The sequence below is a fragment of the Schistocerca nitens genome, chromosome 4 (assembly GCF_023898315.1).
Source record: "Schistocerca nitens isolate TAMUIC-IGC-003100 chromosome 4, iqSchNite1.1, whole genome shotgun sequence".
NCBI lineage: Eukaryota > Metazoa > Arthropoda > Insecta > Orthoptera > Acrididae > Schistocerca > Schistocerca nitens.
The window spans coordinates 503603593-503626782 of record NC_064617.1 but is presented as its reverse complement, the minus strand read 5'-3'; the positions used below and the strand labels follow the sequence as shown (position 1 = coordinate 503626782).

The window sequence follows — 23190 nt, the reverse complement described above, 5'->3', positions numbered from 1 at the left end:
GGCGTATCCAAATAAACAAACTGAGAACATTAACTTAATAAAAAAAATCACAGAAACAATATTAAATAACAAAACTGCACAAAAATGACAGTCAGATGAAATAGCAAAATGTAAGCAAGTATTATAAAGCATAGTGTCAACAAGCAATTTCACAGTAGCAGAGTTATCGTTGGTATTTCACTGCAATGATGCTTGAAAGTCGATAAATATTGATGTAAACATAGATCGAAACGTTGAGCATCAGCACTGTTCACACTAGCTACATCTAGAGGAGATGCTAAGCAAAAGTAAACAGACTACGGTACCAATCAATCGGCACTCTGTCAGTAATGCCACCTGTGGGGGATCATTACCTTGACATTCAAAAGTTGAAAGGAGATGCTGTGAGTTGCTGTGGGTGATAACTGCGATAAATTAATAACCGATTTCTTTTACTGAATCCAAATTCAGATGTTATTTTTAGTGAAACATTCAAAGAAACTTTGAGACTCATTTTGAATAGGTACCTGACTAATAAAATACTGGCGACTTCAATCTACCCTTGATGTGTTGGTGGAAATACATGTTTAGTCGATTGTGGGTGTAAAACATCATCTAAAATTATAGTAAATACTTCTCTGATTACTAGAGTGAATTATTAGTTCAGGAGCCCACACAAAGTGTAAATGTTGCAATAGCTTACTAGACCCCTAAGTGACAAATAATTCTGAGCAAAAAGAGAGCATTGTGACTGATGTATAAATTAGGGAACACAAGGCTGTTGTAGCGAGACTGAATACCGTAACACACAAATCCACCAAAAAAAGCCTTAGCTTTTGTGACATTCTTCCATTTTTTATGTGGGCTGGACAAACTAGCAGCATGTCTAGATATAAATTGCTTAGCTGAGCTGTTTGTTTTGGTTACAATTAGTTGAAGTAATGCTGCAGTGAATAATAAATTGAAATGTTCAGTTGCAGAAGTTCCATTTGTGGCGTATCCAAATAAACAAACTGAGAACATTAACTTAATAAAAAAAATCACAGAAACAATATTAAATAACAAAACTGCACAAAAATGACAGTCAGATGAAATAGCAAAATGTAAGCAAGTATTATAAAGCATAGTGTCAACAAGCAATTTCACAGTAGCAGAGTTATCGTTGGTATTTCACTGCAATGATGCTTGAAAGTCGATAAATATTGATGTAAACATAGATCGAAACGTTGAGCATCAGCACTGTTCACACTAGCTACATCTAGAGGAGATGCTAAGCAAAAGTAAACAGACTACGGTACCAATCAATCGGCACTCTGTCAGTAATGCCACCTGTGGGGGATCATTACCTTGACATTCAAAAGTTGAAAGGAGATGCTGTGAGTTGCTGTGGGTGATAACTGCGATAAATTAATAACCGATTTCTTTTACTGAATCCAAATTCAGATGTTATTTTTAGTGAAACATTCAAAGAAACTTTGAGACTCATTTTGAATAGGTACCTGACTAATAAAATACTGGCGACTTCAATCTACCCTTGATGTGTTGGTGGAAATACATGTTTAGTCGATTGTGGGTGTAAAACATCATCTAAAATTATAGTAAATACTTCTCTGATTACTAGAGTGAATTATTAGTTCAGGAGCCCACACAAAGTGTAAATGTTGCAATAGCTTACTAGACCCCTAAGTGACAAATAATTCTGAGCAAAAAGAGAGCATTGTGACTGATGTATAAATTAGGGAACACAAGGCTGTTGTAGCGAGACTGAATACCGTAACACACAAATCCACCAAAAATAAATGCTCCATATATCTATTTAAAGAAGTATATAAAAATTTGCTTGACTGCTTCATAAGTGACAGTCTCCAGTCTTCAGTGCTTTCTATGAGAGCTTGGATCTCTGGTTCTTTCCCAACATAGCTGCAACAGTTTACAACTATAATACCGATGTTTCCTGTCTGCCGTCATCTTATGTTTGACAGCTCCCTTTGAGACTGTATCCATAGGTTTCATAGACCCTTTATCCTAAATAACTTCCCATCCCACTCCATACAAGCCCTGCTGGTAGTGCAGCTGCCTCCTGTTTTCAGTGGACCCCTGATCTATTAAGGCCATCCTGGCACCTCTTCACATGATGCAAGTCAAGGAATCAGCATTCTACATGGAAGCAGAACCATTTGAGCCTCTGATTCAGATCCCTCCAGTCTTTGATTCAAACCCTTCACTTGACTCTGCACCTAACGTTCACAGTCAGTTCTGTCAATGATGCTGCAGGTGACGAGCTCCGCTGTCATCTTGCAAACAAGGCTGACTATCTTTACCGTTTCAGATAGCTGCCAGAAACCACAGAGACCTTCTTCTGATCCAAAGCAACATATTGTTGGCACTGATCTGAGCGTTCGCCCCCAATAGCTGAGTGGTCAGCACGACAGAATGTCAATCCTAAGGGCCCGGGTTTGATTCCCGGCTTGGCCGGAGGTTTTCTCCGCTCAGAGACTGGATGTTGTATTGTCCTAATTACCATCATTTCATTCCCATTGATGTGCAAGTCGCTGAAGTGGCGTCAAATTGAAAGACTTGCACTCGGTGAACGGCCTACCGGACAGGATGCCCTAGTCACACGACATTTACATTTATGTACTGAACTGAGCCAGCACCCGTAGCTGGGTTCACACTTGGCTCTTTGTGGCATCTAAGAGAATTTGTTCCATATCTAGAATGACTCCCCCCAGTATGAATGCAGAGTGCACACTCTATTTTTTCCCTTCCTTAGCGGCAATATCCGTAAGGGACTCTCCCTCACATGCTCAACATTGGAGCTCCCATCAGCCAATGGCAGTTGGGAGCTCAAGCATTAAGCACATAACAGAGCTGCAGGGAGCTTACAGACTGAGAGGATTCTTCTAAACTAGGACAAACAACTGCTGCTGGCTCAATATCTTCATTAGCCACAGACTGCACTTGGAACATGTTTGTCAGACAAACCAGGGAGGCCTTTTTGATCGGTCTCATGGAAAGTATTCTGCCGCCTGTCACAGCTTGAAATGGCCTATCATGACTATGGGTGAGGGGTCAGCCATAATGCGGTCAGTGACCAGGCCATCTACATCAGTGGACTGATTGGGAAGGTCACAAATAATTTGCTGGATGTCTCTTGGATTCCTCGTGTCAGGCTCTTCACAGTGTTGCCCATTGGGAACAGCCTCATGCTGTGTGACCAGAGAGACCACTACCTGGAGCTGTGAGCAGAGGGACTTCAACTCAGCTCTCATCCAAACACAGCATTGACAGTCTGTTCCCATATGAAAGATCGTGTAAATCTAAAGTAGATAAATGAAAGAAATTAGAGATTAACCTACAGAAGTGCACAGACTAAGCCCAAAATAAGGAACATGCTCCTACTGAGAATATTGTAATATTTAGAAAAATATAACTTGATGAAGAGGATAGATTGCTACTTGCCATATAGTGGAGATGTTGGATCACAAACAGGTTGGTTTCATGCAAACACAACTCACACACACACACACACACACACACACACACACACGGCCACTCTCTCTGTCGCTGAGACAGACTACGAGCAACTGCATGTGATTGGAGAAGCAATCTGTTGGGGGTAAGGAGGCGGCTGGGGGGGGGGGGGGGATGACAGCAGGCCTTGGGGTGAGACAGTGAACGGCTGCTTGTGGGAGCGTACTGGGCTGTGGTGTGGAGAGGTTAGGGCAGCTAGGTGCTGTCGGGAGGTTAGATGGACGGTGTGGAGGAAATGGGGGGGGGGGGGGGGATGTAAAGGGAGCGGTAAAGGAGAGAAGTAAAGAGACCCTAAGACTGTGGGTGCATTGGTGGAATAGAAGGCTGTGTAGTGCTAGAGGGGGGAGGCCAGGGGCTCAACCTTTGTTAGCCACCGTCCTTCATCCAGCTGTCACTTTCCCTGAAGAACTCACTCCATTACTCCACAGCTTTCTATTCCACAAACGCACCCACAATCTATTTACTCCCCCCCCCCCCCCCCCACTCAGCATCCTTCCATTTAACCTCGCAACTGCACGTAGCTCCCTACCCTCTCCCCATCACATCCCTGTGTGCTCCCACAAGCAGCAGTTCCCCATCCCCTGCCCCCTAGCCTGCTATCCCTCCCCCTCCCCCAGTCCCCTCCTTACCCTCACCACCTAGATTACTTCTCCCATCATGCACAGCTGCTGGCCTCCCACTCTAGCCTCGGCGGCCACAGTATGCATGAGATAGATGTGTTTGCTTGTGTGTGTGTGTGTGTGTGTGTGTGTGTGTGTGTGTGCGTGCGTGCGTGCGTGCGTGCGTGTGTGTTTTTCGTCTACTTCAGAAGGGCTTTTGGCTGAAAGCTGACATGTTTAGCACTCATTTTGTTGTGCCTGTCTGTGACTCAACATCTCCACTATATGTTGAGTAGCACTCTATCCTTTTCATAATATTGCCATTATCCCATAGTGTATTTTCCATTGTCAGAAAATTATAATTTATTTTGCAGCAACTCATGCTTCTGTTGTATCCCAAAAGTTACCCAGTGGCCACTTTTTCTGTTATTGTGATCTTCTGTTGTTGCATACAGATTGTAATGCTCCAACAATGATCACATTATTATATCATCATCAAAACAAATAAGATTGTCAGCAACATAGCCAACAGTAGCTCATAAATAATTTAGCTTAGTTAACCAAGGGGGTTTTAAATGAATTATTTTCTTTATTATAATGTAGTAGTTTTTGTTTTTTGTGGTGGTCACTGTGTTGAACATTCAAGAGAGGTTAACATTTGGAGACAGACTAGAACTTGAATGCCAAGCATATTGTGTGCAGTCACCTTACTATGGCTGGCTTTGAGCTGGACCTGGATTGTTCAGTTTGAAAAGCATTGCCTGCAGAACACTAGTGTTCAGATGACGTAAAAAGTTTACTGAAATGGTTTAGTGTGTGATTATCTGTAGCAAATAATTTATGTCTAAAAGTGTGATTCCTTATTATTGAAGAAACAGACTGACAAAATTGTAACACATATCTTATGATTAATGGATCATTTCTACTTTTTCTTCAAGGAGGAAGAAAGGCTTTACTCTGTGCTGGAGAAGCCTATCGAGGTGGCTGTGGCACATCGCATGATAGGAGAAGTATATGGCAACATGGGAGAGTATGAAAAGGCACTAGAACACCAAAATAAACATCTGGGTAAGGAATAGTATTTTGCCTATGTAATATGTATTGAAGTTCACAGAACACAGTGTCAGGGAAGAAGAAGGAAAGAACAGCAGCAGCAAAAGAAGAAAGAGGAAGAGGAGAACCATAACAAACTGCACTGACAATCAAAGCAGTGGACAAAAATATGGCTCTTTAAATATTTGGTCTTTGGTGACAATGTCTTCCTTCATTAAGACAGTTTATTTTCATGTTTGCATCTGATGCAAAAACTTAGTTTTCTTGATTGAATTGCTGCTATTTAACTAGTCAACCTGTAGTAACTTCAAGTTGAACAAATATATTTCAAGGAAGACGCAATACATGAAAGTCACAGATCAAGTAAACAGAGTAAGACGTGTGTACACTTTAACAGTCAAATCATAACTGAGTCCAAGTCTAGCGGCTACTGGCTGGCTGGCCGCTTAGGTGGCACTGCTGCTGCATGGCTGGCAGACAGTGCCACATGTAGAGGACGCGCCTAACTGCCCGGCGGCACTTTGAAAGATCGGCAAGTCACAACACTTTTCCCCCCTTTGAATTTTTTGCACAGGTCTTGATGGAGGTGGCCTGTAGATTGCTAACGTCTATAGGTGTTGTTTGACTGGCCGTAAAGTCTCGAGGAGGAGGCTACCCGTACGGATGGAAGTGTCCCCAACCATAACGGCTCGAGATGACAGGAGACGTGGGGGTCGAATCTGCTGAGGCCCCGTGCACCAATCTGCCCGTTGCGGCATGTCCGGTTGTTATAACAGGAGACATGGGCGATGTGTCCGCGTCCATAGGAGAAGGAGGCGAGTAGAGTTGCTCCGACAGATGATGGTCATCTGGTTCCTGCATGGGCACGTCTCCTGGTGGCGTCAGTTCTTGTGTTTGCACCGATATGATGGTGAGAGGACTACTTTGTGAGTAATGAGAGATTCCAGTATCCCAAGTGTCAGGTAGAGCCGAAGGTGGTGTATCGGCATCCGGAACAGGCGTTCCTGGCACACGAGGCCGAAGCTGGTCCGAATGACGCACTGCAACACCCGTGTCCATCTGGATTTCATACAGGCGTTGGCCACGGTGTCGTAAGATGCGGCCAGGACTCCATTTTGGCCGCCTGCCATATCCCCGTACCCATACAAGGTTGTCGGCGGTGAACTGGCCAAGCAAAGGCACCTGTGGCCGTGAGGTGGAAGGTCGCAGAAGATGAAGTTGCGTGCGGGGCTGTCGGCCATGTAAGAGCTCAGGCGGGCTGTGGTCCCCATGGGGGTGAAACGGTAAGAAGCCAGAAATTGCAGAAGTGCATCATCAGCAGAAGAAGTCAGGAGTTTCCTCATCTGAGCCTTAAATGTGCGGACCAGTCGTTCAGCCTCACCGTTGGACTGTGGATGGAATGGATGGGCCGTGACATGCATGACGCCTTGACGGGCACAAAAATCCGCAAAATCGGAAGAGGAAAATTGCGGACCATTATCAGTAACAAGAGTAGAGGGAAGCCCTTCCGAAGAGAAAATGCGAGCTAGAGCATTGGTGGTTGCCGCGGTGGTAGGCGACGTGCAACGGACAATTAAAGGAAAGTTAGAGTAGGCTTCAGTAACGAGAAGCCAATAAGTACCTAAATAAGGTCCCGCGAAGTCAGCATGAATACGCTCCCAGGGCTTCTCAGGCGAAGGCCACGGTGGCAAAGATGACTTCGGGGCGGCGGCCTGTGACGCACAAGGGGCACAGGCAGCGACCATGTGTGCTATTTCAGAGTCGATGCTGGGCCAGTACACATGACAGCGCGCCAGAGATTTTGTGCGAGAGACACCCCAGTGTCCTTGGTGAAGGAGGCGCAAGACCGAAGCACTCAAAGACGCAGGTACCACAACACGCGGCGAAGCATTGTCGGTGGAAAGGAGAATAACGCCATCCCTATCCGTGAGGTGGTGACGCAAAGTGTAGTAGTTCCGCAACGGATCAGAAGTCTTAGTGGACGGACGTTCTGGCCAACCCTTCTGAATACAGCGTAAAACCCGGGAGATGGTAGGGTCAGAACCCATAGCAGCCGCCAGCCGGTCCCCGGTGATGGGGAACTCATCCACAACCCACTGCTCGGCAACATCCAGGTGGAAACACAAAAGTTCGTCCCTATCGAATGCCAGATCAGGACCCATGGGAAGGCGAGACAGTGCATCAGCATTCACATGTTGAGCCGTCGGCCGGAAATGAATCTCATAATTGAAACAAGACAAGTAAAGAGCCCAATGCTGGAGGCGGTGTGCAGCCTTGTCGGGAAGTGACGTTGATGGATGAAACAAGGAAACAAGTGGTTTGTGATCCGTAACAAGATGAAATTTGGATCCATAGAGAAAGTCACCAAACTTATGAAGAGCATAAATGATGACCGAAGCTTTTGCAATGGGTTGTTCAGAACCGTCAGAAAAACGGTGCGCAAGGACTGCACCGACCCCGTATTGAGAGGCGTCCGTGGCAAGAAAAGATGTTGGCCAGGTCGATAAGTAGCCAGGCACGGGGCCTGTTTCAGCATAGACTTCAATTTCTGGAAAGCCGCATCGCATGACGCGGAATAGTGAAAAGGCACGTTTTTATGCAACAGCTGAGCCACCGAAGCAGCAGACGGTAAAAACTTGTGATAGTATACTATTTTCCCCAAGAAGTCCTGCAGTTCCTTAACAGATGTAGTGCAAGGAAGGGCATCGATTGCAGCGACAGTTTGCTGAAGCAGACGAATACCATCCCAAGAGAGTTGAAACCCCAAGTACGTGATAGATGCGTGAAAAAATTTTGATTTCTGAAGATTACACTTAAGACCGACAGTCTGTAAGACATGAAAAAGTGTGCGGAGATTTTGAAGATGTTCGTCAGTGGTGGAGCCAGTGACAACAATGTTGTTCTGGTACTTTATACACCCAGGACAGTGAGCAATAATTGTTCCAAGAATCGCTGAAAGAGAGCAGGGGGTGCTGGAAACCCCAAATGGCAATCGTTGGTATTGATAGAGGCCGAAAGGCGTGTTAAGGACCAGAAACTGCCAGGAAGCAGTGTCGAGAGGAAGTTGATGATAAGCTTCTGACACGTCAATTTTAGAAAAATACTGGCCTCCAGCAAGTTTAGTGAACAATTCTTCAGGTCGAGGCATAGGGTAAGTGTCGATAAGGCATTGAGCATTTACAGTGGCTTTGAAATTGCCACAGATACGAATATCACCATTTGGCTTAGCAGCGACAACAACAGGAGAGGACCCCTGGAAGTGACAGGAAGCAAGACCCCTGAAGCAGTGAGACAATCCAGCTCCCATTTGACCCGATCACGAAGGGCCACAGGAATGGGCTGAGCAGTGGGTTTGAGCGTGATATGAGCTTCAAAGTCGTTTGCACGACCTAACCCAGGAGAAAAAAGGGACGAAAATGTCGTCAACAAGGAATCCAATTCAGCATAAAGAATAGCATCAGAGACAATATTGACAGAGTCATCTATGGAGAACCCAAAAATGCAAAAGGCATCGAAACCAAAAAGATTCTCCGCATTTCTATGGTCGACCACAAATATGGGAACAGTGCGAACGACAGATTTGTAAGATACCTCAGCATCAAATTGTCCCAAGAGAGAAATCTTCTGTTTATTGTAAGTCTGTAATTGCCTAGTGACAGGTGACAGGATTGGAGAATCCAACTGAAGATACGTCTGAGAATTGATGATAGTGGCAGCAGAACCAGTATACACCTGCATGCGAACATCTCGACCAAGTATTTGGACAGTGAAGAATAACTTCCCTGAAAGGGAAGAAGTACAATTGACAGACAACACAGAATCAGAATCAGCGTCATGTTCATGAACATCATGTATGCGGTCGGATTTGCAAACAGATGACACATGACCCTTTTTGTGCATTTGTGACACACAGCCCAACGTTGTTGACAATCTTCTCGTGAATGTTTCGTAAAACACCGCGGACATGAAGGAAGTTGCCGTGGGTTTTGCTGCAGTTTCTGAGAGGTTTGTTTATGGTTAGGCCGAGGCTGCGCTTGGGAGCGTACTGCGGCCACGTCGGCCGGCGGGGACACGCCACACGCTTCGTCAACATCGCACAGAGGTTGTATTTCCCCGATGTCGCCCCATGCCTCTATTTGCACTCCAGCGGCGCGAGAACTTTCAAAAGACTGAACAATGGATAGGACTTCATCTAGAGTCGGATTTTCCAACTGAAGGGCACATTGCCTAACTTCTTTGTCGGGCACCGATCGGATAATAGCATCCCATACCATGGAATCGGCGTAGGATTCTTTGTGAACTTCAGTAACAAATTCAGTAACAAATTGCCACTTTCTACTGAGGCCGTGAAGTTCAGCAGCCCAAGCGTGATAGGATTGATTCGGTTGTTTTTGACAACGATAAAAGGCAACACGAGAGGCTACCACATGCGTTTGCCTTTGAAAATAGATGGACAGAAGTGAGCACATTTCAGCAAAGGACAAAGACGCAGGATCTTTCAAAGGAGCCAATTGCGACAACAACCGATACATTTGAGGTGAAATCCATGAAAGGAAGAGAGACTTACATGTTTGTTCGTCTGCGACATGAAATGCCAAGAAGTGCTGTCGAAGACGTTTTTCATAATCAGACCAGTCTTCTGCTGTCTCGTTGTAAGGAGGAAAAGTAGGTAGAGACAATGACGAGAGACGCCCCGCATTTGATGCCGCGACGAAATCACGAATCGCATTTGTGAGAAGCATTTACTGTTCTATGAGACATTGCAATAGTTGCTCTTAAAGTAGCCATGGAAACATGTGGGTCAACGATGGAAAAGAAAAATCACTACCTCGGCGCCAATTGTAAGAACAAATATATTTCAAGGAAGATGCAATACATGAAAGTCACAGATCAAGTAAACAGAGTAAGACGTGTGTACACTTTAACTGTCAAATCATAACTGAGTCCAAGTCTAGTGGCCGCTGGTCGCTTAGGTGGTGCTGCTGTTGCATGGCTGGCAGACAGCGCCGCATGTAGAGGACGCGCGTAACTGTGCGGCAGCACTTTGAAAGATCGGCGAGTCCAACACAATGTATGTAACTTGTACACCAAATGTTGGGCGCTAACATTTTGTTAAATAATGTAGCTGTAATTAAATTTCTCAGTGAAAAGATCGTTGTACTTACAGACAATTTTTTGTACCAAACTAGCAGTGGCCTGTAAAATTTACTTTAGTTTTTTTGCACAGTACTTCCTGAAGTAAGAAAAACAATCAGATTTGCTCATTATTCATGTCTTGAGAACAGTTACTATTCTCCTTTAGTGTGCAAATTTTAAAGTTTACTTTACAGGTACCAAGGAACCACGGTAAGTTTTAAAGAGTAATTTAAATTGTTCGTCGGTAATTTTTGACCATGAAACAGCAACTGCTATAATCTGTGATGATGCGTTAAATTCAATAACTGTCAGATGTCATGAGCACACTTATTTTTTTAAATTCAGAAATCACATTACGCATTCAATATTCTGTCATTTTTGAAGGCTATAAAATACAATACAAAACTGGTATCAAAATATATGAAATATGTTACATTTTCATCATTGTTTAAAGCTGTAGTATAGTGAGTAGAATATCGTTTTTTAACTTTAGAAAATTGTCTGATAGATGAGGAATATTGTTTCAAAGCATATTAAATGCTGCCAAGGTGAAAATACAGTTTGATTGATTTTTACCCCCAGTTGGGGTATGTTCTTTATCACTGTTGAGTGAGATTGGGTCATTTCGTATTCTTTCCCATAGTAATTTAATGCTGAAAATATGAATCAGACCAATATTATGTGCACCACAGCTGTTGCTTCAAAATGTATTATGTTCAGGGCAGGTTTCCGAGGGGGCATCATTAGCCCACTCTTTTGCTTTCTGTTTTTGCTACTTTCCTCTTACAGCTCATGGTGTAGTGTTGATTACATGACTGTACATTTTCAATCACCATGGTGGGCTATTTACTCATAGGAGAGTGATCGAAAGAAAGTAGACTGAGAATTGGAGCTGTGAAAACTAAAATAAAAGACAACATGAAAAAGAAGCTCAGTTAATAACACCACCTGCTGTATTTTATGAATGATGATTTTCAGTGGAAATTTTAATGTTGGTGCATTGATATGTTATTTGTGTGAGAAAGTTCACATAAAAGCATGTTTTTGTACTTCAATTGAGCTTTACTATCTGTAGTTCTGACGTGACGAGGCGTATTTCATTTTAGGTACTTCAGCCGAGATCCACATTTAAGTAATGTAAAGTGGCCTTGTAATCACAAAGTTGGCAGGTTCAAGTGTGGAAGCATTCCAGTATTTTACATGGTGAAAGAAAAAGATGAAATTTACAGCATGCTGAACAAAGTGGAACGAGATCGCAGACTTGGTTATATGATGGAAGTTACATCTCCAAAACAAGGTAGAACTGGAAAGCATTCTGCAGGAAAGCTCAGTTGAAATTCTGATCGATAAACTGAGATAATTGCCTGACACTAAGGAATTGGATGTCCATAAACAGTTGAAAACAAGATTTGGAGATAGCGGGAGAAGGGTTGATAGTTTGCAGTTTTATGTTTTGGCACTAAACATTGGTGTGACGTCAGCTGAAACTGGTAGACCGACTCATGAGGACAATGGCTGTGACTGCACGAGGAAGAAGAGCTATTGCGAGATTGTAACCAATCGATCTGCCATCAACAACATGTTAATAACTTGATTTTCGTACATGACAGGCTGTGTCCAACAATACAATCAATAAAAATTGAAATTAACGTTTCAAATCATATTATGTGAAGTTATGATTGGATTAAAATGTACTTTGCTAAGTGAATTGGTTCAGAATGTATTAAGTGCAATTTAAAAATTAAAATTGCACCTTCATGCAGTGGGAAATGATTTCAGTTATGACTGATTTTGAAATATAATCTAAATACCTAGGTCCTGCTGTTTGAGATTTTTGTCGTATTTCATTTGGTTAGGAAGATAATTTATTACTCTTTCTTTTTTTCTGCCAGATTATGACCTGTGCACTTAATATGATTTGAAACAATGCTCCTTAGATAATTGTATATTGTCACCATTCTTAACCAAGAAGTAAGTGCAAACTGCTATGAAGGAACTAGATTGAAACCAAGTGGATTAAACTGCTAGGTGCCACTAGATACGTGGTACGCAGTGCATTTGTTTGTTCACAACTAAGTTGTTCATCATTAAATCATATAAAATTATTCCCATCTGTAAAGAATTCATGAACTTTACCATGTTTTACTCAAGGTATTTTTTTACAAAATTGTGCAACTGCTTTGAAAGGTCAAAAGTTACACAATGGAAGAAGCCACTGGGCGGCATTGAGGTAAAACGATGCAAATTGATTGTTAACAAGCATAATCTTAAATTACAACATATAAATTAACTGCATTGGTAAAAGTTCATAAATACCATTATACAATAATTTACAAAATATTGAAACATCAGTCGAGGAATGCAGCAATCACATTCAAACAACAAGCAGTACTCATGCAATGCCGTCTCTGCCAAAAAGAGCAAAACTTAGTGAAATGGGGAGCAGATGCATAAGCACCACAGAAGAAAGAAATTCAAGTAAATTAAGTGGACACAATCTTGTAAAGGCCACTTTACATATGTACAGTTATTGAAAGCCTATCTTAAAAGGGCATACAACAGTGAATACTGACAGTTGTGACTAAGAACTTAAGCCAAAATACAAAACCACTACAGGTAACCATACTTTCTGGAGAGACAGACAATGAACTCAACTAAAGCAAGAAAATGTAACGTTCTGGGATTCATACATCAAAGAACTACTAGAAGCAGGATCTGAAATCAACCACATAATGAAGCAAGTATATGGAGAACAAAATGATACTGCTGTGCTATTACTCACTTTCATTGCACTAGTCCTAGTGCAGTACATACAATTTGACTACCACTTGTGGGAAATCTGGCCTGATATCCCAAACCTGTTGGACTATCTTCAATGTCAGTGGTTTCGACATATACAACATTATCTTGAGAGGAGAAGACGTTTGGCACTTGATGTGAGGTTACTTTTGAACCTAACATATTCCCAATTTGTTCTGTGTACTGTTTGGGTGTTTGGAACAGAGATTGCCTACATGAAGGGAACTACAGGAGCTAAAGCCACAAAACCGATTTCATATTCACAGGCATGCAAGAAAGTTATTTTAAGTACTGTGGCTCCTAGTATTTGTACATCACTTTGCTATTGATCGCAACCAATGAGTCCTCAAGCAATGTGATTGGGGGGGGGGGGGAGGGGGGGGGACTTGATCAAATTATATTGACTCAAACATCTGGGTTAGCAGCTGCAAATGCAAAGATGTCTACAAATACTAAAGAAAGTCTTAAAAAGATCAGGCAAAAAAGAACTGTAAGTCAGTGCTGCAAACCAGGAGACTAGTAAGGTTGATGGTTTGTTACTAGCTACATGTACAGAACCTGTTCAACAGAAAGGAAAAGGTAATGTTAAGAAATTCTAAATTTAAAAGATTGCAGTTTGAGGTCTTTGCAATTAGTCTAAAAAAACTTAATGCTGAATCCAATATCTCTATAGAGTTTAAACTATGACTAGGTGAAGCCAAAATGGATATATCATTGGAAAATCTTCCTAAATTTCCCTATTGAGTCTTTAATTATCAAAGAATTACCTTTCACAGGGAAAGGCATATTGAACAAGAAACTCTCCATTGAATTGGCTTCTACCTTCCAGTAGAGTATTGATAAATTTTGTGTGAAACTAGAGGCGTTAAAATTTGTAACATGGGAAGGTGTTGCATATGTAATAATTAGAAACCTGATTTGCCTCTATTGAGGGATGGAGTGTTACTCTCCTCACCAAGTAGATAATCTTTGCTACCAATGGAGTGTGATGATAATTCTGAACAACTCTTATCATTTCTCATATATTTCCCTCACCACCTGTCTGCAATTTGCTACCACATAATTCTCATGGCAAGGAAGCTTTGAGCAACCAAAATAAACACCTTTCAATCTGGAGGCAACTTTTAATTGATAGACAAACACGAATAAAGACTCTGATCGAATGAGCCAGCTCATTTTGTTTGTTTGTACAGTGCAGTACAACAGAAGTCCACAAGTACCAGTAACACAATCATGACCAAAGGAAATGATAGATGAATTAGGTGTTCTGCACATTAACATAAATACCTAGAGGTGGTATAAATATCCTCCATGGTTTCCCCAAGAGATTTGGAGTAATTATATATACATACAGAAGGATGATTTAAGTTAAAAACTCCATCTTGCATTATTAAAGGTTAAGTAATGCCATTTTAATGTTGTTGTTGTTGTGGTCTTCAGTCCTGAGACTGGTTTGATGCAGCTCTCCATGCTTCTCTATCCTGTGCAAGTTTCTTCATCTCCCAGTAACTACTGCAATGTACATCCTTCTGAAACTGTTTAGTGTATTCATCTCTTGGTCTCCCTCTACGATTTTTACCCTCCACGCTGCCCTCCAATACTAAATTGGTGATCCCTTGATGCCTCAGAACATGTCCTACCAACCGATCCCTTCTTCTAGTCAAGTTGTGCCATAAACTTCTCTTCTCTCCATTCCTCTTCAACACCTCCTCATTAGTTATATGATCTACCCATCTAATCTTCAGCATTCTTCTGTAGCACCACATTTCGAAAGCTTCTATTCTCTTCTTGTCTAAACTATTTATCGTCCATGTTTCACTTCCATACATGGCTACACTCCATACAAATACTTTCAAAAACTACTTCCTGACACTTACATCAATACTCGATGTTAACAAATTTTTCTTCTTCAGAAACGCTTTCCGTGCCATTGCCAGTCTACATTTTATATCATCCCTACTTCGACCATCGTCAGTTATTTTGCTCCCCAAATAGCAAAACTCCATTACTACTTTAAGTGTCTCATTTCCTAATCTAATACCCCCAGCATCACCCGACTTAATTCGACTGCATTCCATTATCCTCATTTTGCTTTTGTTGATGTTCATCTTATATCCTCCTTTCAAGACACTATCCTATCCATTCCATTCAACTGCTCTTCCAAGTCCTTTGCTGTCTCTGACAGAATTACAATGTCATCGGCGAACCTCAAAGTTTTTATTTCTTCTCCATGGATTTTAATACCTACTCCAAATTTTTCTTTTGTTTCCTTCACTGCTTGCTCAGTATACAGATTGAATAACATTGGGGATAGGCTACAACCCTGTCTCACCCCCTTCTCAACCACTGCTTCCCTTTCATGCCCCCCAACTCTTATAACTGCCATTTGGTTTCTATACAAATTATAAATAGCCTTTCACTCCCTGTATTTTACCCCTGCCGCCTTCAGAATTTGAAAGAGAGTATTCCAGTCAACATTGTCAAAAGCTTTCTCTAAGTCTACAAATGCTAGAAAAGTAGGTTAGCCTTTCCTCAATCTATCTTCTAAGATAAGTCGTAGGGTTAGTATTGCCTCACATGTTCCAACATTTCTACGAAATCCAAACTGATCTTCCCCTAGGTCGGCTTCTACTAGTTTTTCCATTCGTCTGTAAAGAATTCGCGTTAGTATTTTGCAGCCGTGACTTATTAAACTGATAGTTCGGTAATTTTCACATCTGTCAACACCTGCTTTCTTTGGTATTGGAATTATTATATTCTTCTTGAAGTCTGAGGGTATTTCGCCTGTCTCATACATCTTGCTCACCAGATGGTAGTGTTTTGTCAGGACTGGTTCTCCCAAGACCGTCAGTAGTTCTAATGGAATGTTGTCTACTCCGGGGGCCTTGTTTCGACTCAGGTCTTTCAGTGCTCTGTCAAACTCTTCACGCAGTATCATATCTCCCATTTCATCTTCATCTACATCCTCTTCCATTTCCATAATATTGTCCTCAAGTACATCGCCCTTGTATAGACCCTCTATATACTCCCTCCACCTTTCTACATCTACATCTACACTCCGCGAGCCACCTTACGGTGTGTGGCGGAGGGTACTTATTGTACCACTATCTGATCCCCCCTTCCCTGTTCCATTCACGAATTGTGCGTGGGAAGAACGACTGCTTGTAAGTCTCCGTATTTGCTCTAATTTCTCGGATCTTTTCGTTGTGATCATTACGCGAGATATATGTGGGTGGTAGTAATATGTTGCCCATCTCTTCCCGGAATGTGCTCTCTCGTAATTTCGATAATAAACCTCTCCGTATTGCGTAACGCCTTTCTTGAAGTGTCCGCCACTGGAGCTTGTTCAGCATCTCCGTAACGCTCTCGCGCTGACTAAATGTCCCCATGACGAATCGCGCTGCTTTTCGCTGGATCATGTCTATCTCTTCTATTAATCCAACCTGGTAAGGGTCCCATACTGATGAGCAATACTCAAGAATCGGACGAACAAGCGTTTTGTAAGCTACTTCTTTTGTCAATGAGTCACATTTTCTTAGAATTCTTCCTATGAATCTCAACCTGGCGCCTGCTTTTCCCACTATTTGTTTTATGTGATCATTCCACTTCAGATCGCTCCGGATAGTAACTCCTAAGTATTTTACGGTCGTTACCGCTTCCAATGATTTACCACCTATGGCATAATCGTACTGGAATGGATTTCTGCCCCTATGTATGCGCATTATATTACATTTATCTACGTTTAGGGAAAGCTGCCAGCTGTCGCACCATTCATTAATCCTCTGCAGGTCTTCCTGGAGTACGTACGAGTCTTCTGATGTTGCTACTTTCTTGTAGACAACCGTGTCATCTGCAAATAGCCTCACGGAGCTACCGATGTTGTCAACTAAGTCATTTATGTATATTGTAAACAATAAAGGTCCTATCACCCTTCCTTGCGGTACTCCCGAAATTACCTCTACATCTGCAGATTTTGAACCGTTAAGAATGACATGTTGTGTTCTTTCTTCTAGGAAATCCTGAATCCAATCACAAACCTGGTCCGATATTCCGTAAGCTCGTATTTTTTTCACTAAACGTAAGTGCGGAACCGTATCAAATGCCTTCCTGAAGTCCAGGAATACGGCATCAATCTGCTCACCAGTGTCTACGGCACTGTGAATTTCTTGGACAAATAGGGCGAGCTGAGTTTCACATGATCTCTGTTTGCGGAATCCATGTTGGTTATGATAAAGGAGATTTGTATTATCTAAGAACGTCATAATACGAGAACATAAAACATGTTCCATTATTCTACAACAGATAGACGTAAGCGAAATAGGCCTATAATTATTCGCATCTGATTTATGACCCTTCTTGAAAATGGGAACGACCTGCGCTTTCTTCCAGTCGCTAGCTGCTTTCCCTTCTTTGCTTAGAACTGGGTTTCCATCTGAGCTCTTAATATTCATACAAGTGGTTCTCTTTTCTCCAAAGGTCTCTTTAATTTTCCTGTAGGCAGTATCTATCTTACCGCTAGTGAGATAAGCCTCTACATCCTTACATTTGTCCTCTAGCCGTCCCTGCTTAGCCATTTTGCACATCCTGTCGATATCATTTTTGAGACGTTTATATTCCTTTTTGCCTGCTTCATTTACTGCATTTTTTTATATTTCTTCCTTTCATCAATTAAATTCAATATTTCCTCTGTTACCAAAGGATTTCTACTAGCCTTCGTCTTTTTACCTACTAGATCCTCTGCTGCCTTCACTACTTCATCCCTCAAAGCTACACATTCTTCTTCTACTGTATTTCTTTCCCCCATTCCTGCCATTTGTTCCCTTAAGCTCTCCCTGAAACTCTGTACAACCTCTGGTTTAGTCAGTTTATCCAGATCCCATCTCCTTAAATTCCCACCTTTTTGCAGTTCCTTCAGTTTTAATCTACAGTTCATAACCAATAGATTGTGGTCAGAGTCCACATCTGACCCTGGAAATGTCTTACAATTTAAAACCTGGTTCCTAAATCTCTGTCTTACCATTATATAATCTATCTGAAATCTGTCAGTATCTCCAGGCTTCTTCCATGTATACAACCTTCTTTTATGATTCTTGAACCAAGTGTTAGCTAAGATTAAGTTGTGCTCTGTGCAAAATTCTATCAGGCGGCTTCCTCTTTCATTTCTTACCCCCTATCCATATTCACCTACTACGTTTCCTTCTCTCCCTTTTCCTACTACCGAATTCCAGTCACCTATGACTATTAAATTTTCGTCTCCCTTCACTATCTGAATAATTTCTTTTATTTCGTCATACATTTCTTCGATTTCTTCGTCATCTGCAGAGCTAGTCGGCATATAAACTTGTACGACTGTAGTAGGCGTGGACTTCGTGCCTATCTTGGCCACAATAATGCGTTCACTATGCTGTTTGTAGTAGCTTACCCGCACTCCTATTTTTTTTATTCATTATTAAACCTACTCCTGCATTACCCCTATTTGATTTTGTATTTATAACCCTGTAATCACCTGACCAAAAGTCTTGTTCCTCCTGCCACCAAACGTCACTAATTCCCACTATATCTAACTTTAACCTATCCATCTCCCTTTTTAAATTTTCTAACCTACGTGCCCGATTAAGTGATCTGACATTCCACGCTCCGATCCGCAGAACGCCAGTTTTCTTTCTCCTGATAACGACGTCCTCTTGAGTAGTCCCCACCCGGAGATCCGAATGGGGGACTATTTTACCTCCGGAATATTTTACCCAAGAGAACGCCATCATCATTAACCATACATTAAAGCTGCATGCCCTCAGGAAAAATTACGGCTGTAGTTTCCCCTTGCTTTCAACCGTTCGCAGTACCAGCACAGCAAGCCTGTTTTTGTTAGTGTTACAAGACCAGATCAGTCAATCATCCAGACTGTTGCCCCTGCAACTTCTGAAAAGGCTGCTGCCCCTCTTCAGGAACCACACGTTTGTTTGGCCTCTCAACAGATACCTCTCCGTTGTGGTTGCACCTACGGTATGGCTATCTGTATCGCTGAGGCACGCAAGTCTCCCCACCAACGGCCCGGTCCATGGTCATTTTGGGGGGGGGGGGGTCATTTTAATAAATGTTGCAATTACATTTGTGAATGTTATCATAAGCGAAGTCTTTTTCTTCACTTATTGTACTTTATGTATTTTACAAATGACTTATCATTATGTCATACAGAACTACAATAGACATGGTAAGGCATGTTTTAGATGATTTGCATAATTACTTCTGTTTCATTTTGCTGTGATCTGAATTGCTCTTCATAACTTTGTGAACTTCCCAACACTGGAAGATGGTGCCGTGGAATACTAAGATAACCTTGCTGCTTTTATAGCCTTTATATTGCTATTTACAAAATATCACTTTCCCCTGTAAATGTATCTGCCGATGACAACAGTGACAAAAATCAAGAATATGTAGCAGCATGTAGACTATGAGTTCTTCCACATAATATTTTTCTATGGAACGTTTAAGAGAGGAATGCTGTCCTTTTACCAATTACTTTCAACTGGTATAGATTTTAGAGTGTAAATTTAGATGTGTTCACATTATCAACAGTTTATTGGGACTGTGCTTGCACACTTTGCATATTTGCTATATAATCATACACAAACTATTGTCACAATATTGTTTTCCACATTGTCTCTCTTACTCTCTCCCTCTTTTGTTCTTTTGCTCTCTGATATTTCTAGATTACCTTTTAACCAAATTTTTCTTGTACATGTCTTAACCTAATAGTCATTAAATTTAGTTGTTTTTCAATGAATTTGTTAATTTGACCATTTCATTATTATGAGAAGTCTCATAGATTGATTTATAGCTGTTAATTCATAGAATCTTTCATATCAGCACACTAAATTCTTTTACACCTGCAATTTCCAGAAATGGCAAAAGATCTAAATGATCAGATTGAAGAACAGCGAGCACTAGCCACTATTGGCCGGACTTTCTTCTGTATGGCTGAAAGCATATCAGACAAAGATAACTCAGATTATGCAAGGTATTTGGCTGAAGCAAAGAAGGCTTATCTTCGAAGTCTCAATGTGTGTGAAAAGTAAGTCCAATATTTCTTCTCAGAATTGATGTATTATTATAATTTAATTATTGTAACATGCGATTGTAGTCACAAAATGTAATCGTATAGACTTCCATGGCCATTTGGTTACTGTAAAAGTACACCCAGAAGAGGCCACTGAAACTATGGCTAAAAGATGTTTTATTCAGTGACAGTTATTTTGCAAGTTGATGTGGTGCCATACCCAGAAAAAAATTGTTAGCAATAGTGTATATACAGAATGAGAAGACTTCATTTATAAGATCCAAGTTCGAAACCTGTCCCTTGCACCCATCTGGCACATAAGATATCTCATCCTGTCATTCACAGACTCACACATGCAAGCAGCCATTTCATAAATCAACTTATCTGCTGAGTTTGCAGGTTACATCCAAACTGTGGTTGAAGGTGACCATTATCACCCATTTCCAGAACTTGCTGTTCAACAGAACTTCAACACCTTCAATGACTGCTTAAGAACTGACACTGTATGGATTCATTGCCCAGCTAAGACAAAATTTTCTTGATTGTATAAATTTCAACCATCCTTGAAATAATCCCTTCCAAACTGTAATCATTCCAGGACTCAGTCTCTGTTTATCCTCGTTTTCCACATACCGCTGCTCATTTCTGTCCCTTCTTGCCACCCCTGTAGCCCACTTTCCACCAAACTAATTATTCCCATACCCTCGCTTAGTTCTATGTATAGACAAGCGTTCTCTGTGATCTATCTCTGTCCTTCCTGACCTGTTGACACCTCTCCCCCATATTCCTGTGTTCCTACACACAACATGCAACTGCTGTTCACACTATGTTCCTTTCGAAAAAAAATGATGTATGGATAATGCTATTGGTTATTCTTCTTGACCAATATTTTGGTGAATACTGTGAACTTTCTATAACAGTGCCCATGTTGAATCACTGTTCTTACATTCATTCTGTAAATATCTTCGTGTTGTTTCTATAGACAAATAATTGCCTAATTCATTTTTTGTGAATTAAATTTCCTTCCAGTTTATTGAATCTTAATAATATGAAAAATTTTATCATGACATGCTGACTCTGTAAAAGCTGAAATGCTAAAAAAATTCTGGGATCTCTGATGTTTTCCTCAGGGTTTTCTAGTTCTTTTATTTCTGTACATAGAGTTTCCTTTACAAATGAATAACTGTTCCAAGACTTAACAAAAATTGAACAGTATAACAAGCACTCCATAGAATTGCACACCACAAAAACCAGTGCACCCTCTTTTATGCTGAGGTTATCATTAAAACAGCTGTCAAAGACATCTAGGAGTAAGAACAGCAGGCAGTGCTTGTTGGGAGGTCCATGACAAACTGCATATTAAATTCACACCATACTCTCTGTCTCAAAAGGTTGAACATAAACCAAGTCTCATAGAAGCAAAATCCTTTGTAAAATGTGATATTCTGAGTTTCTGGGTTAACATATTGACCTAACTGTGTTAACTTCTAGAAATCAGTCTCTGTTATAGTTTACTGTTTCTGTCATGCTACATCAGAAAATTCCATCATCCTCTTGTTTTTAAAATCTGGAAAATAAGACTGCAATGAGAAGAAATAAAAACTGTTAGCCTAGAGTCTCCAAATAGCAACTAAATCAAGTTCAATGACATTTGTTGCTGAGACAGCATGAACTCTAAGGAAATATGTTTACTACTTTAGACACTAAAAAATAAAAAAATAATGTGTAACTACTTCAGTAACACAATGCATAGATGCACAGATGTGCACTTCTGCCCTTACCCCTCTGCATGCACTGGGTGGCAAAGACACTGCTTCGAGCATTGGAGCAGTTGGGGGGGGGGGGGGTTCATGTCATAAGCTATGCTTGTCCAAACTGTCACATTAGGGCAGATGATGTTATTGCACATACAATAGCTTGCTTACGGGCACTCATTGTAACAAAATTACTGACTCTCCAGTGCAGCCACAGGTAACAGCTAGTAGTAACAATAAAGTTACAGTGAACTATATACCTAACGTTTGTTCTCTACAAAATGAAAAAGAAACAATATTGTTCTAGTATCTACTGCTGGAAGAGAGCCCTCTAGCAGAGGTTTTCTCTAAGGCTGGGTAGTTAGACATGCAATTGTATTGAAATGACCTCCTGATCATCTCAGGATCCTCTGTTTTTCGGGATATATTATGTATTTCATAGCTGTGCCAAACATTATTCATAATTAAGTTACATGTAGCTGCTTGTGACGTATCCTAAGATATGAGTACTTCTCCCTTGTTTTTGTATTCAGGCTTGAATATTTGATAATGGCCTAGAGACCAAAACGTATTACGTAAATGTCTATATATTATGCATGTGGAGCTACCATTTGACAAAATATGTTTTATTAAATTGAGACTTATTTGTGAGCTTTTAGTCCACAAATAGTATTCGGCATTCTGCATTGGTATGACAGGCTTCAGTAAGATTAGAAGCAGGACTTGCTCTAGGTATTTTGAGACCGTATGCAAACATTTGTTTATCCTGCTCCACCTCCCTCATCACTCAGTCTTATCCGCTCCCACCACCACCACCACCACCACCACCACCACCACCACAGCTGCCAACAACAACAACAACAACAACAACAACAACGAGGGTCATAATATGCAATTCCTCATCAAGTTGTTCAGTTTCCTGATTCTGGCAGTGTCTCCTTGAAATTCAAGCCTCATACCCATTTTATTCTGATGTAAATATTTGTTTAAAAACTCATCAGGGATTCTAGTTTTCTTTGTTTGGCCATACACATGATCATAAAATATGTTAATGTGTGTCCACTAAAATACAGTCAAGGGTATGTCTCTTTATAATGATTCTGATAATTTTTCATTCCTGTTCTAAAGGCCTGCAGATATTCTCTATTCCACTTACTTTTTTTAAAAAAGGCTTAACTTACGATAAACAAATGAAAAAGGGATTACATTATATCATAAATATTTAATTTTCTGTGTAAGATGTGGCTGAACCTCAATTTTAAATTCGTAATTTTAAATA

General features: G+C 41.1%; 1 protein-coding gene across 4 annotated transcripts in view; it reads left to right on the top strand.

Annotated features, from left to right (window-relative positions):
* LOC126252967 (tonsoku-like protein) overlaps window positions 1-23190 on the top strand; it is a 286128-nt gene that overhangs the window by 25676 nt on the left and 237262 nt on the right. For all 4 annotated transcript variants that reach the window (XM_049953987.1, XM_049953984.1, XM_049953985.1 and 1 more), the window contains exons 4-5: window positions 5051-5180; window positions 20001-20172. In XM_049953987.1, the coding sequence (XP_049809944.1) occupies window positions 5051-5180; window positions 20001-20172 (302 nt within the window). The remainder of the gene's footprint in view (window positions 1-5050; window positions 5181-20000; window positions 20173-23190) is intronic.